Source organism: Giraffa tippelskirchi, chromosome 3 (assembly GCF_054371585.1).
Source record: "Giraffa tippelskirchi isolate mGirTip1 chromosome 3, T2T-mGirTip1v1.2.pri, whole genome shotgun sequence".
In the NCBI taxonomy this organism is placed as follows: Eukaryota; Metazoa; Chordata; class Mammalia; order Artiodactyla; family Giraffidae; genus Giraffa; species Giraffa tippelskirchi.
Window position 1 is genome coordinate 12,592,706 of NC_137277.1, and position 13,081 is coordinate 12,605,786.

General features: G+C 35.5%; 1 protein-coding gene across 2 annotated transcripts in view; it reads right to left on the reverse strand.

Annotated features, from left to right (window-relative positions):
• The window catches only part of NSF (N-ethylmaleimide sensitive factor, vesicle fusing ATPase), a 149,272-nt gene that overhangs the window by 54,701 nt on the left and 81,490 nt on the right, over positions 1 to 13,081 (reverse strand). For both annotated transcript variants that reach the window (XM_081576437.1, XM_081576435.1), the window contains 3 exons: positions 3,172 to 3,337; positions 2,074 to 2,148; positions 1,700 to 1,887 (listed from right to left, as the gene is read on the reverse strand). In XM_081576437.1, coding sequence (XP_081432563.1) covers positions 1,700 to 1,887; positions 2,074 to 2,148; positions 3,172 to 3,337 — 429 coding nt within the window. The remainder of the gene's footprint in view (positions 1 to 1,699; positions 1,888 to 2,073; positions 2,149 to 3,171; positions 3,338 to 13,081) is intronic.

The window sequence follows — 13,081 nt, forward strand, 5'->3', positions numbered from 1 at the left end:
GGGAATTCTTGATACATTACTAGTTCAAGAAGGAAGAGAACACATCATTCTTGAAAGAGACAATCAGAAAATTTTTTGAAGAAAGTGGTGGTTCATGAGCCAGGTATCAAAAAGATAAGTAGGGACTTCCCTGGCAGTCCAGTGGTTAAGACTCTGTGCTTCCAATGCAGGGGGTGTGGGTTCGATTTCTGGTCAGGGAACTAAGATTCCATATGCTTTGTGGCACAGCCAAAAAAGAAAGAAAGAAAAGATAAGCAACATAGAGGGTAAAGATTCTCAGTAGAGCATTAAAAAAAAAAAGCAACATCAGAGAAGTAGTAAAATACATTAATATCTGATGACCGCTAAATATTTCAGCTTGACTGAAGTGTATGAAGAATAACTGAGAACACATCAAGAAGGGCCAATTTAAGGTCATGTCTAAAAGGACCTTGGCCACCTCATGCGAAGAGTTGACTCATTGGAAAAGACCCTAATGCTGGGAAGGATTGGGGGCAGGAGGAGAAGGGGACGACAGAGGTCATCCAGGTGGTTGGATGGCATCACTGACTCAATGGACATGGGTTTGGGTAAACTCCGGGAGTTGGTGATGGACAGGGAGGCCTGGCGTGCTGCGATTCATGGGGTCGCAAAGAGTCGGACACGACTGAGCGACTGAACTGAACTAAAAGGACCTTAAAGACAAGGCTAAGACATCTGTTCTTTGTTCTGTAGATCATGGTTAGTCGCTGAAAGGTTCTTAAGAGTAGAATGCTATGAAACAGGAAGATTAATCAAACAGAAGATCAGTGGTGCAATGAGATCTGAAAGATACTGTCAAGACAGAACAGACAAAATCTGGCAAATAACTTGAGGTAGGACACAGTAGAGTGGTAGAAATCAAAGATAATCTTGGATTTTTAAGCCTAGGAAGTAGGGATAAATAGGGGAGTAGGAAGGAAAGTAGTAAAAAAAAAAAAAAAGCGAATTTGGTTTTCGAATATTAAATCTGAGACCTGATAAAACATCCAGGTATAAAACTGAAAGTGGGAGAAATATACTTTTAAAAGATTAGACATAAATCTGGGAGCCATCAAACTACAGGTGATAAGTAAAACCTGAAGAGAAGAGACGGCAAAGGATCAAATGCACTTTATCAAGCTTTACTTACCAAAATAAAAGTATCCTTTGTATGTATTTCTCCCAAAGCATCAATAACATTATTGTATTAATTTGCAAACACATCCATTTCCCTGACTGTCTATTCTTTGTGGAAAGAGGTTGTGCTTCATTACCTTTGTGTCTTCAGCTTAATACTTTGAAAATAGCAAGCAGGTATTTAATATGTTGACTTCATGAAGCAGCTCCCATAATTCTAGCATGTAGGACATCCAACTTCCTATGACATATTACAAGTCAACACAGCACAAGTTTTTAAACAATTCTTCAAAATCACCATCTTCACATATCTGCATCAAATGGGGGCAACCTAAGTTAAATGGGTCAGTAGTTTCCACGGGGCAGATGCTACCATTGTCTTTTTTCCAACTACTCTGAAGATGTAGCAGTTGACAATTAATTAATACCTCTCATCATGTCTGTTCTCCATCAAAAGTTAGTATTAGTCCAGCCCTTGGAATGCTTGAACGAAAAGAGGAAGAATACTAGCACAGGACTTACAGGGCTGCAGACTCCTAATCTGGCAGTTGATTTTACTGACCTTTATGTGTCTGTTCATAGCAGTGGACTGTGCTGCTCGCACCAGACCCTCCAGTTCAGCGCCGCTGAAGTTCTTGGTCTCTACGGCCAGTTCTTTAATGTCTACGTCAGCAGAGAGTAACTGATGCCCTCTCATCCTTGCTGTGTGGATGTGAAGGATCTGTAATCGGCCCTTCTCATCTGGTAAGCCTGATAACATTGGAAATAAAATAGATAATTATAATCCTAATGCTTTTCTTATAGCCACTCAAGTGTATAAATATCTGCTTTTCATGATATACAACTTTTCTAACAAATATTAAGGTATATGACTTTGCTCCTGCTAATGAACTCTAATTAAAACCCCCTACCCCAACCAGTGACAGAGCTATTTACCTATCTCCATTTTAACTTCCAGTCTTCCAGGTCGAAGGAGAGCCTCATCGATCAGATCTGGTCTGTTGGTCATTCCTGAGCACAGGTGTTAAAACAATACACAAATGATCAGAATTCAAAAATAAGATAAAATACCCTTTTAGTATATGCAAGAATAATTGCAAGAATTTCCCTGACAAGCTAAGAGGAAAATTTTACAAAAGTCAAACAGAAAAGCAATGATTTTCAACCTAATGTTCTTAACCTAAGGAAAATATCTGGGGACTTTGCCTTAGTATTTCACTACTGTACATGCCAGTGGAATATAAATGTAATGAAAGCATCAAATATTTAAAAAGAAAACTTTAGGTTCAAACGGGATAGGTAACCCGTCAAAGTGAGAGAGGGGCAATGTGAACATCTATCTGACCTCAAGATACCTTCCCTTTTTTGTAGGCTAAAGGTTTTCAACCTTCATAAATAGCATCATTTGTGTTTTGTTTTCAAAGTCATCTTAAGAAGAACTTCAGTACATAAGGGAGTTAAAAACATAAGTTATAATAGGGATGCATGATCTGCCCTGGCCTGCACAGAACCTGAAGAACCTCTGAGGACCCTTGGAGGCCTACAGAAACCAATGCGAAAGCCACCACTTACACAGTGCTGCCTTTTTCATCTGTTAACTACAAGTTTAAAGCCATGAGTCACTAAAACTCATCTTTCATTTGTCTTCTTGTGACTTGTTGTTATTGTTCAGTCGCTAAGCTGTGTCCGACTCTTTATGACCCCATGTACTGCATCACGCCAGGCTTCCCTGTCCCTCACTATCTCCTGGAGTTTGCCCAAGTTTGCCCAGAGTTTGTTTGTTGCGGCTAGACACTAAAACAGTGAAATTCTTCAATATCACTTGATTCTAATTTGGCAACATTGGCCAAAATGTTTGTATAAAGTTGCATATAAATTTTATATGTAATTACATACAAAAATTACACTCAAAAATTGCATATAAAATTACAAGCTAAAAAAAAAAATTAAAAGCTACAAATCTGAATTTAGAACCTGCGTTATCTAATAGTTTTGAAATCACAGTACTTTATTTTTTTAATCAAGCAAACATACCAATGACTAAGATGTTGTTCAGTTGCTCTACGCCATCAATTTTGGACAGCAGCTGGTTGACAACAGTGTCATGAACCCCTGTGCTACCAGCCATGCTCCCTCTCTGCTTGCAAATGGCATCAATTTCATCAAAGATGATGATGTGCAAACCACTGTTAGCACCAAGCTAGTAAGGGAAGAAATTACATTAAAGGTCATAATTTGAATATATTATTAAACAAGGTAATTAAGAAAGCAAAACAAAACTTTCACTCCATTTGACTGATAAATATAGCAAGTAAAATCATGGCTGCTGCCCTCTCAAAGGTGGAACTGCAGTCTAAGAATTCTGCAAAACGAAAAGGCATTCCAGACCTCATATTTAACAGAAATAAAATGAAAATATACACTATATACTGATGTAAGTGAATATCCATCATAACTAACTATTCATTCACACACATTTCTTATCTCATTCTTTGAAAGAAGAGCTCTCAAACATTTCTTAATTCCATGAATTCCAACTCCTTCCCATTTTCCCTGAGTTTTGGTGAGGATAGCCCCTAAAGCAGTAGTTTTAATGTTGGTCATAGTATATAGCTAAAGAGGAACTCCACTCAGAGATGGACTGGAAATTGGACAAATGGGAGAAGGTACTGAACTTGATTCATACTCAGTTATATCACATGAAGACAGACTGCTTCTTCTGAACAGTAAAGTGAGAAAAGCGACACAATTTATCAAAAGAACACAGTCAAGCAGGTGCTGTTTTCTCTACATAGAGATTTCTGTTTTATTTTGTTGGATTTAGAGTCATAATGAAAAAGAAATCAGTTTATATATTTTGAACTTCTAATAGATGCAGATACTTTTAAATGCCACCAGTGATTAGGATAAGTTATCACAAACCTTCTAGCAATTTACATTTAAGTAATTAAGTCTCTTGTCAGGAACCAAAGGTAGAAGTGCATTGTAGAGACTTTTTTTTTTAAGAAAAATCATTAGGGATTAGTAAACCAAAACAGGTGAAAATAAACATAACCTAAATATAACAACACATGGACAAAATCAATGACGGCCACAATGAGATTCAAGATTAGATATGACTGGTATTCACTAAACCTCTAGTAAGGATATAATTTTTTTTAATAGACAAAATTTTAATTATGAAAGTATTAATTTTAACTGAGCAAAAGTTATAAAACAAATACAAATAAGTTAAAAATAAATTATCAATATATCACTTAAAGATAAACGCTGTTAACATTCTTTAGATTTATTTGTTTTAAATTTATCTTAATTAAAAAATTGGAAACTCCCTACATCTTTCATTTGCTTGAACATTAACTGTTTCTTTTTAAAAATCTAAATTTATTATTTTTGGTTCTAATTGCAAAATACAAGATCACTATAAAAACCTGGAAAAACACCAAAAAATGTAAAGAAATCACAATCATCCAAAACCAACTAGCAAGAAATAACTGATATTAATTTGGTACTATGTAAAAGTTTGCATCCCTTTTTTCAGTTCAGATATCAGTATTTTAAGCTCTTTCCCATGCCTGTAAGTATACATTATAATTTTTATATTATAATGTATACAGCTATGTATTACAATTTTTAATGCCCCCATAATATTTCATCATATGATTGGTTTCATAATTTAATTCCTCTATTCCACATTAATTCTTTACTGTTACAGACTTAGTAATTTCTAAGTTTTTAGTATTATAAAAGCTATTGCAATGAATATTTTTATACTGAAATCTTTGACAATACTTCATGAAGGCAAATTGTTAAAAGATGTGTTGAGTATTTTAATGCTCTTGAAATAGGCTTTCAAATCTTTTTCAGAGTGGTTTTATCATTTTATAATAATCCTACCACAGTATATAACACTGCCTGTCTTGATATATCCCCACAAGTAAAAAGTAGTTTCCAAATTGACAGATGAATAATGGTATTTTTCAATCATTTTTAATTGGCACTTGTCTAATTATTGACGAGGTTGGTACTTTTTAAAATCATATATATATATTTTTACCATTGTCAATTTTTCTCTTATTACTTGTTCATGTCCTCTGTACATTTTTCTGTTGGGATTTAATAATTTTTATCAATTTATAAAAATTCTTTATACATTAAGGGTATTATTGTATTTGTTATACATATTTTATCCCAACTTGCCATTTGGCTTTTAATTTTACTTATGGTATATTTTCGGAGAAGGCAATGGCAACCCACTCCAGTACTCTTGCCTGGAAAATCCCATGGTCGGAGGAGCCTGGTAGGCTGCCGTCCATGGGGAAGCGAAGTGTCAGACACGACTGAAGCGACTTAGCAGCAGCAGCAGCACTGAGTGACTTCACTTTCACTTTTCCTTTCATGCATTGGAGAAGGAAATGGCAACCCACTCCAGTGTTCTTGCCTGGAGAATCCCAGGGACGGGAGAGCCTGGTGGGCTGCCGTCTATGGGGTCGCACAGGGTCGGACACGACTGAAGCGACTTAGCAGCAGCAGCAGCAGCAGCAGCATGGTATATTTTGGCTTCCCTGATAGCTCAGTTGGTAAAGAATCCACCCGCAATGCAGGAGACTCTGGTTCGATTCCTGGGTCAGGAAGATCCCCTGGAGAAGGGAAAGACTACCCACTCCAGTATTCTGGCCTAGAGAACTCCATGGACTGTATAGTCCATGGGGTAGCAAAGACTCGGACATGACTGAACGACTTTCACTCACGGTATATTTTTGGTAAATGGAAGGGTTTTTTAAAATGTATTTTTACTATTTAAGCATCCAACATTATCAATTTTTATTTTTATGATGTTTCCTGTTACTTTTATCCTTAAAATCTTCCCCTATTATAGTCACCTGCATTTTATTCTCTTGTAAATTTTTACTTTACGTATAATTCTTTAATCTATCTGAAGTTTAATTTTTATATATGATACAAACAAGGTGTTTCAGTGGTAAAGAATCTGCCCGCCAATGCAAGAGATTCAGGTTCAATCCCTGGGTTGGGAAGATTCCCTGGAGAAGAACATGGCAACCCACCCCAATATTCTCGCCTGGAAAATCCCATGGACAGCAGAGCCTGGTGGGCTACAGTCCATGGAGTCACAAAAGAGTTGCACACGACTGAGCACACAGACACAAGTAAAATTCCAAGTAATGCTTCAGATAGTTAGCTGATCCAAAATTGTTGACTCAATAATCCTTTCTTCACTGAGACACTATTTCTATCAGGCTTTATATTTTTACATATGATAGGTATTTTCAGCCTATACTATGGACAGTAGCAGCTGGGGCAAGCTCTTTCTCTCCATACCTTTTGCTTCTTTATTATAACTGTCTTGGTTACTTTCAACCATGTTTGCTGCCCCATGATTATTAGAATCCTTCTACTAGAGCAAAAATACATTCTCCAATTAAAAACAAACAGAAAAGCCAAGTTTTGACTGAAACTGGATTTAATCTCTAAATTAGTTTAGGAAGTACTGACATCTTTATTCAGTTCTTAATATATCTCTCAAACTATTTAAGTCTTTCACGTCTCCCAATAAAGTTTTGTACTTTTTGACATATAAATTTCTTCTTAAAGACTACTAACTATTTATGGTTTTTGGTTACAATCATGAATGGGATTTTCACATTATATTTCAGAAAGAGTATATATGTAGAAATGATAATAATTTTTTGTATTTATTTTATATCTGACTACTTTATCTCTTATTTACGCTTTTTTTTAGTTGACTTTTTTTAATGTTCTTTGTAGACAATTATACTATCTACAAGCACAACTCTGTGCCCTCCTACATAACAGGTATTCTTGTTGTGGGGTATGAGAAATTATTCCTGAACAAAGGCAAAAAGAAGGAGAAAGAGAGGAATTAACAGATAAGAATTCAGACGCATGCAGGGCCACTTGAGCAGAAGGCTATGGGGGCAATCCAGGCCCTATAAAGGGGATAATAAAATTTACCTAACATGAGAAACAATAGTTACAGTACTATCACAATAGGGACTAAAATCCAGAAACAGGCCTTTCTAATGAAACAGAGAAGATCAAACACACACACACACAACTGAAAAAGGAGAACACTCTTTATACAAGATGATTTTAATCTTGACTTTAGGATGGAAAAGGAGAAATACACAGTTGGAAGGTCAGCAAGAAACAGTGGCACGTAAATGAGCTGAACAGACTCTTTAAGACACTTTTGGCGACAGGAGTAGTGATGACTAAAAAACAAAAGTCCTAGGTTTGGTTACTGCCTGCAAGTGGAAAGGGGAAGTAAAAGCAAACGTAATAAATTACCTGTGATTATGATAAGAAAGCTTCAGAAGGGAAAAGATGGAAGGGAAAAAAATTCTTTAAGTTTCTACCATGAGAAGACTGAAGTGTTAACAGGACATCTAGTTAGAAATGTCCTCTAGATAACAAGATATAAACTGAACAAAAGAGGATAGAAAGATAGATGTGAAAGTCATCTACAGACGGCAAAGAGTATTGTAGCAAACGAGATTCTGTAAGGAGATGAATCATATAATTAAGCTGGAGGAATATAAAAGCCAGACAGATTCTGGGCTACAGTACCAGAAGATGATTCCAATAAAGTCAACCCAAAGAAAACAGGATCAAGAAAACATGACAAAGATGAAAGATGATATGCTGTATCAGAAGTAGGAAGAAAAATGGTTCTAAAAATGACCTGAAGGAAATTGGAAAAGATCTAAAACACACCTGAATATATACTTAAAAAAAATAAAAACCAGATAAAACACAGTATGATCAAGCAATTCCACTCCTTGGTTTACAGTAGCTCTGCTCATAACTGTCCCAAACTAGAATCAACCCAAATGCCCTCTAGCGGGTGAGTGGATAAACAAACTATGGTACATCTACATGATGGAATATTATTCAAGAGTATAAAGGGATGTTTGATACATGTGACAACTAGGATGAAAGTTCAAAGGCAATATGCTGAGCGAACGAAGCCATTCTCAGAAGGTTACATACTATGGTCCCATTTATATGACACTCAAAAAGACAAAAGTATAGGGATAGACAACAGATCAGTAGTTACCAAGAGTTATTAGCAAAGGGACAGCACGGGCAAATTCTGTGAGGTGATGTAAATGTTCTGCATCTAGACTTTGATGATTGTTACATGAAACTATACACATGTCAAAATTCATAAAAGGGCACATGTTAAAATTCATAAAATTCAGAAAAGTTAGTTTTACTTCATAATAATAAACAAAAAATGTAACATCTTATCACACATTCTATTATTCGTTATTTCGAATACTGCTCATTCTTTAATGCATTCTTATGCAAGATGACAGTCATGTGTTCATCAAGGTTTTCAAAATTTAACTAAGCTTCATTATATTTTTTTCCCTGAATATAACTTACAAATTGTTCTCCTTCCACAATATTTTAAAATTAAGTCTGAAAAAATAACTTAATTTCTCAATTATTGCCATATTTATTGAACAGATATCGAAAGATAAATGATAGCTTGTTGCTTAGAAAAACTCCCCCAAAACCTATTCACTTTTCTATCTGTAGAGAAGATAGAGAATGAAGAATTAGAACTACAAGCTTAGCTTTGCCAAAATATTCTAGACAGTACAGTATTAATTCTTGCTGTCATCAATAAAAAACAAGGACACTCCTGTCTGTGACTGAAAAACTGTGAGATTCTATGCTATTTTTTTTTTAAGACACCTTTATTCAAGGTTGTCTGTCAATACAGCATAAAACAAAAAGCTGTTATAATGTATGAATTTTGCTGTCAACGTGCCTCATGTTACCACTGGGATCATGACTTCCTTCTCAGTCCAACCTCAAAAATCAACTGTATGGAAGGGAAGCCAGAGACAATAAGAACACTGTGCTTGATTTAATGATCACAGGAGCAATCTTCCCTAAACATAATTCAGTACAATTCTGACCTTTTCAGAACCTTGCTAATCTTGAGACTTGTCATCAGGTCCCTTCCCCCAACCTAGGGAGTACAATAACATCAATTTCTACAGGTGTGTTATTTAAATAAAGGCAAGATCTTATTGTAATAAATTAGGAATTGGGTAAGGAAGATGTCAAGATTAATGTCCACAGATTAATACAGCTGAATCATCAATAAACCCTTTACCAAAAAGTTTAAAGTTCCATGATGCAATCCTCTTCAATTCACTGACTTCTAGTTCTGTTCTTATCTGCAAAGTCTTCCCCCACAGAAACACAGCTGATGCCATTGAGCCCCTGGCAACAGCCTTGGAAAATGGCTGTTCTATATTTAGCTAGTTTGACCTATATGCAAGTGTTCGTCTTTGTCAGCCTGGACTGTCCAGAATCACAAAGGTGATGTTTTTCTTTATTATGTAACACATATATACTCTCCATGGGGTCATTAGCTGAATATACCAAGCCATTTCTGGGTGTAAGAATTGAGAAAAGTATATCAGAAAAACCTGGCTATGATTAATATCTACCCAGAAATTCTTTGCCAACTCAGTTTTATTATTAAGTGTCATACTTAAACTATCCGCAAGTTTCAAAACAACACCAAAGATACCAACGCAGCCATGTAGAAACTATCACAACAGATCTTATAAAATGCTTCTCACCAGCACCTGATGTTTAATCCTCAGTATACCATTAGGGTCCTTTAGAAGCACAACTTTGGTTTTTAATTTTCTTTGTTAAGCAGTATTCATATTTATAAAAATTGATATCGCGTGACTTTTTTCCCCTAGAAGTCTGCTACAGGAACAAAAAGGGGGGAGATTTTTTTTTTTTTTGGCTATGCCCCATGGCATGTAGAATCTTAGTTCTCCAACCAGGAATTGAACCTGTACCCCATGCTCTGGAAGTGCAGAGTCTTAACTACTGGACCACCAGAGAAGTTTCAGAAAATATGTTTTTTAAAAAATAGACTAGAACTCATTCTGGGAACTCCCTGGTGGTCCAGCAACTGGGACTCTGCACTTTCAAAGCCAGGCCCAGATGAGATCCCTGGATAGGCGAAATAGGATCCCACAAGCTATGCAGCACGGTCAAAATAAAATAAAATAAAATAAAATTCATTCTATTTTGCAACTGCTGTATGGGTCCAGTGGATCTTTTTATAAATCTAAGATATATTACGCTATTTCAACATTCTAGAAATTATGTCATCATTACTCATCAATTAGTACTAACTATGCTAAAAAAAGATTAAAATAATAAAACAATGAAAGAATGATGGCATTTCTCTGAAGGATGAAATAAATATTAGGATGACATCAACTTTCAGCATTTTTACTGTATTGCCCAAAGTATTATATCTGCTCTCAAAAAGGTATAAAAGAAGTCTAGACACCATCCACTATCTTTGTTGCATGATTTTAGCTTTAACTGAACACAGTTCAAATTTTTTTATTCTATGGCCGTAATGGCAAAGAAAAGAGGAAAACATTCTGCAATTACTGGATGAATCCAATATTGGGTGAATCGAAAGATGAATGCAAAGAGTGAGACAGCAGCACCTGAGATACTAATGATGATGAAATGGATGACTCTAAGTAAAATCTCAGACTATGTGCCTTCAGATGATGGTATCCTGATAGACTATCTCAAACTCAAGGATGAATAAGACAACAGATGCTGAAGGCAGGTATTACAAAATAACAAGAAGAAATAGATGATGTAGACATTAAAAAATTAGACTGGCCATTAAAAAGCTGTATACAAACCTAAAAATAAAAATATTTTGCAATTATAGAGGTCTGATGGCCATCCTCTTTTCAACAAAATTATAAGCCAAATTTTCAAAAAATTCTTCAAGTATTGTCTTGATGACACAAGTAAAAGAACCAGAAGTAATGATAAACTATAATCTATGAGAGATGTAATTTGAAATTTACAATCAGTGTACAAGTTCATGCATGACAACTGATGAACACTTAGTTATATTCAGAGGCTCCTGCCCATTTTGGGTATATATTAGTATCTATTGATCAGTCAATAGATGTCTTCAAAATCAAGAAAATATGGGATAAAAATTTGGTTTTCTATATTTAAGCTCTTATTAAATAGTTTAATAGTTTCTGCTTCCCTTTATTTTTATGTTTGTAAATGATCTATAAATCAACTTACAAGTAATTTTTAAAAAGGAGTTCTTTCAACACAGAGAGTAAATAGTAATGACTATTGTTCTTGGTATCTGAGCTGTACAAAGATATTTGAAGCAAAAAATATTGTAGTATTAGAGATGAAATCCCTTGTGGCTCAGACGGTAAAGAATCTGAACGCGATGTGGGGGACCCGGGTTCAACCCTTGGGTAAGGAAGATCCCCTGGAGAAGGGCACGGCAACCCACTCGAGTATTCTTGTCTGGAGAATTCCATGGACAGAGGAGCCTGGTGGGCTACGGTCCACGGGGTCGCAAAGAGTCAGACATGACTGACCAACTGACACAAGGACACAAGGGATGAATGTAAAACTGAATTGGCTCTGGGACTGTCCCAAGAGTTGAGATCAGTTATTATTACACTTGCAGTAATACAATAAGACCCAATGCAGCTGAGACAGCTAGAGACTCGAATATGAACAAGAACTTATTGGAATGCAGGGGAGAAAACTACCTTGGGTGAAACTGAAATGATTAAGCACCCAACAAGCAGATTTGAAGCAGCAGAAGGGCTATCATAAAGGCAATGTTTAAAACTTATTTTTACCACCAACAAAAATTAGAAAAAGTAGAAAATGACAGGGTTTAATAGAACTTACTAGGTTAAAAAAAATTGATGTTATTATGTTTCTGGTGTTATTCATATTGGTCCCTGTACATCTGTTATTTATTTTAATGTCTAAGATGATATTCTATTTCCTACTGGAAGAATCAAGATGTTTCTACTTTTCCCCCAACCGCATATAGTACAACAACCAACATTCTGATACATGTCATTTTGTGCGTAAGTGCAAGAGTATTTCTCTAGGGTAGCTGTCTTGAAGTAGAGCACTCCTGGGTCATGGGGTTTGTGCATCTTCATTGTTATAAGATGCTGTCAAATTAATCTACAAGCTATTACCCACTGTATATCTAATTTATACTATGGCTATTAATGTATATAAAGTCCTGTTTCTCTACAACCTCATCAACTTTTGGCATTATTAGCCTTTGTAAATTTTATCAGGTTGTTAATTAGGTGATTTTTCTTTAATTATGTTTTTCCTGAGCATTGTTTCATTTGCTTATCGTCAGTTGGGTTCTTCCTCTGAGCAACTGCCATTTGATATCGTCTGCCAGTTTTTTAAATTGTGGTGTTGTCTTTTTCTTACTTCTTATATAGGAGTTATTACAGAGAATTCATTATAGAAGATGCCAATTCTTTGTGGATTATATGGACTTTAAATATCTTCTCTAGTTTGAGACATTTGTATTTAGTGTAATTTGACAAAGAATTTTCTTTATATTAATGTAACCAAATTAACATTTTTCCTATGTCTTCAATTTCTCTGTATTAAAGAAATTCATTCCTAGCCTCAATTCTTAAAGCTTTTCCTTATTTTTCTTCTAAAACTTTTCTCTTGTAAGTTTTAATTTTGTTTCTTGCAAATCCATTTTGTAATTCTGTATGAAGTGAGATAAGGACTACACTTAATCTTTTTCCAGAAAGACAATGATCTCAGTCCCATTTATGGAACAGTATATTATTTCCCCTCTGATTTGTATTGCCACTTTTCACATAAGTTCCTCCTATGTTCCTCAGTTTCTTTGGTCTGTTTTTACATGCATATATACAACTGTTTCAATTACTGGGGTTCCCTGGTGGCTCAGTGGTAAAGAATCCACCTGTCAATGCAGGATACACAGTTCAATCTCTGGTTCGAGAAGATCCTACATGCTGTGGAGGAACTAAGCCTGTGCATCACAACTACT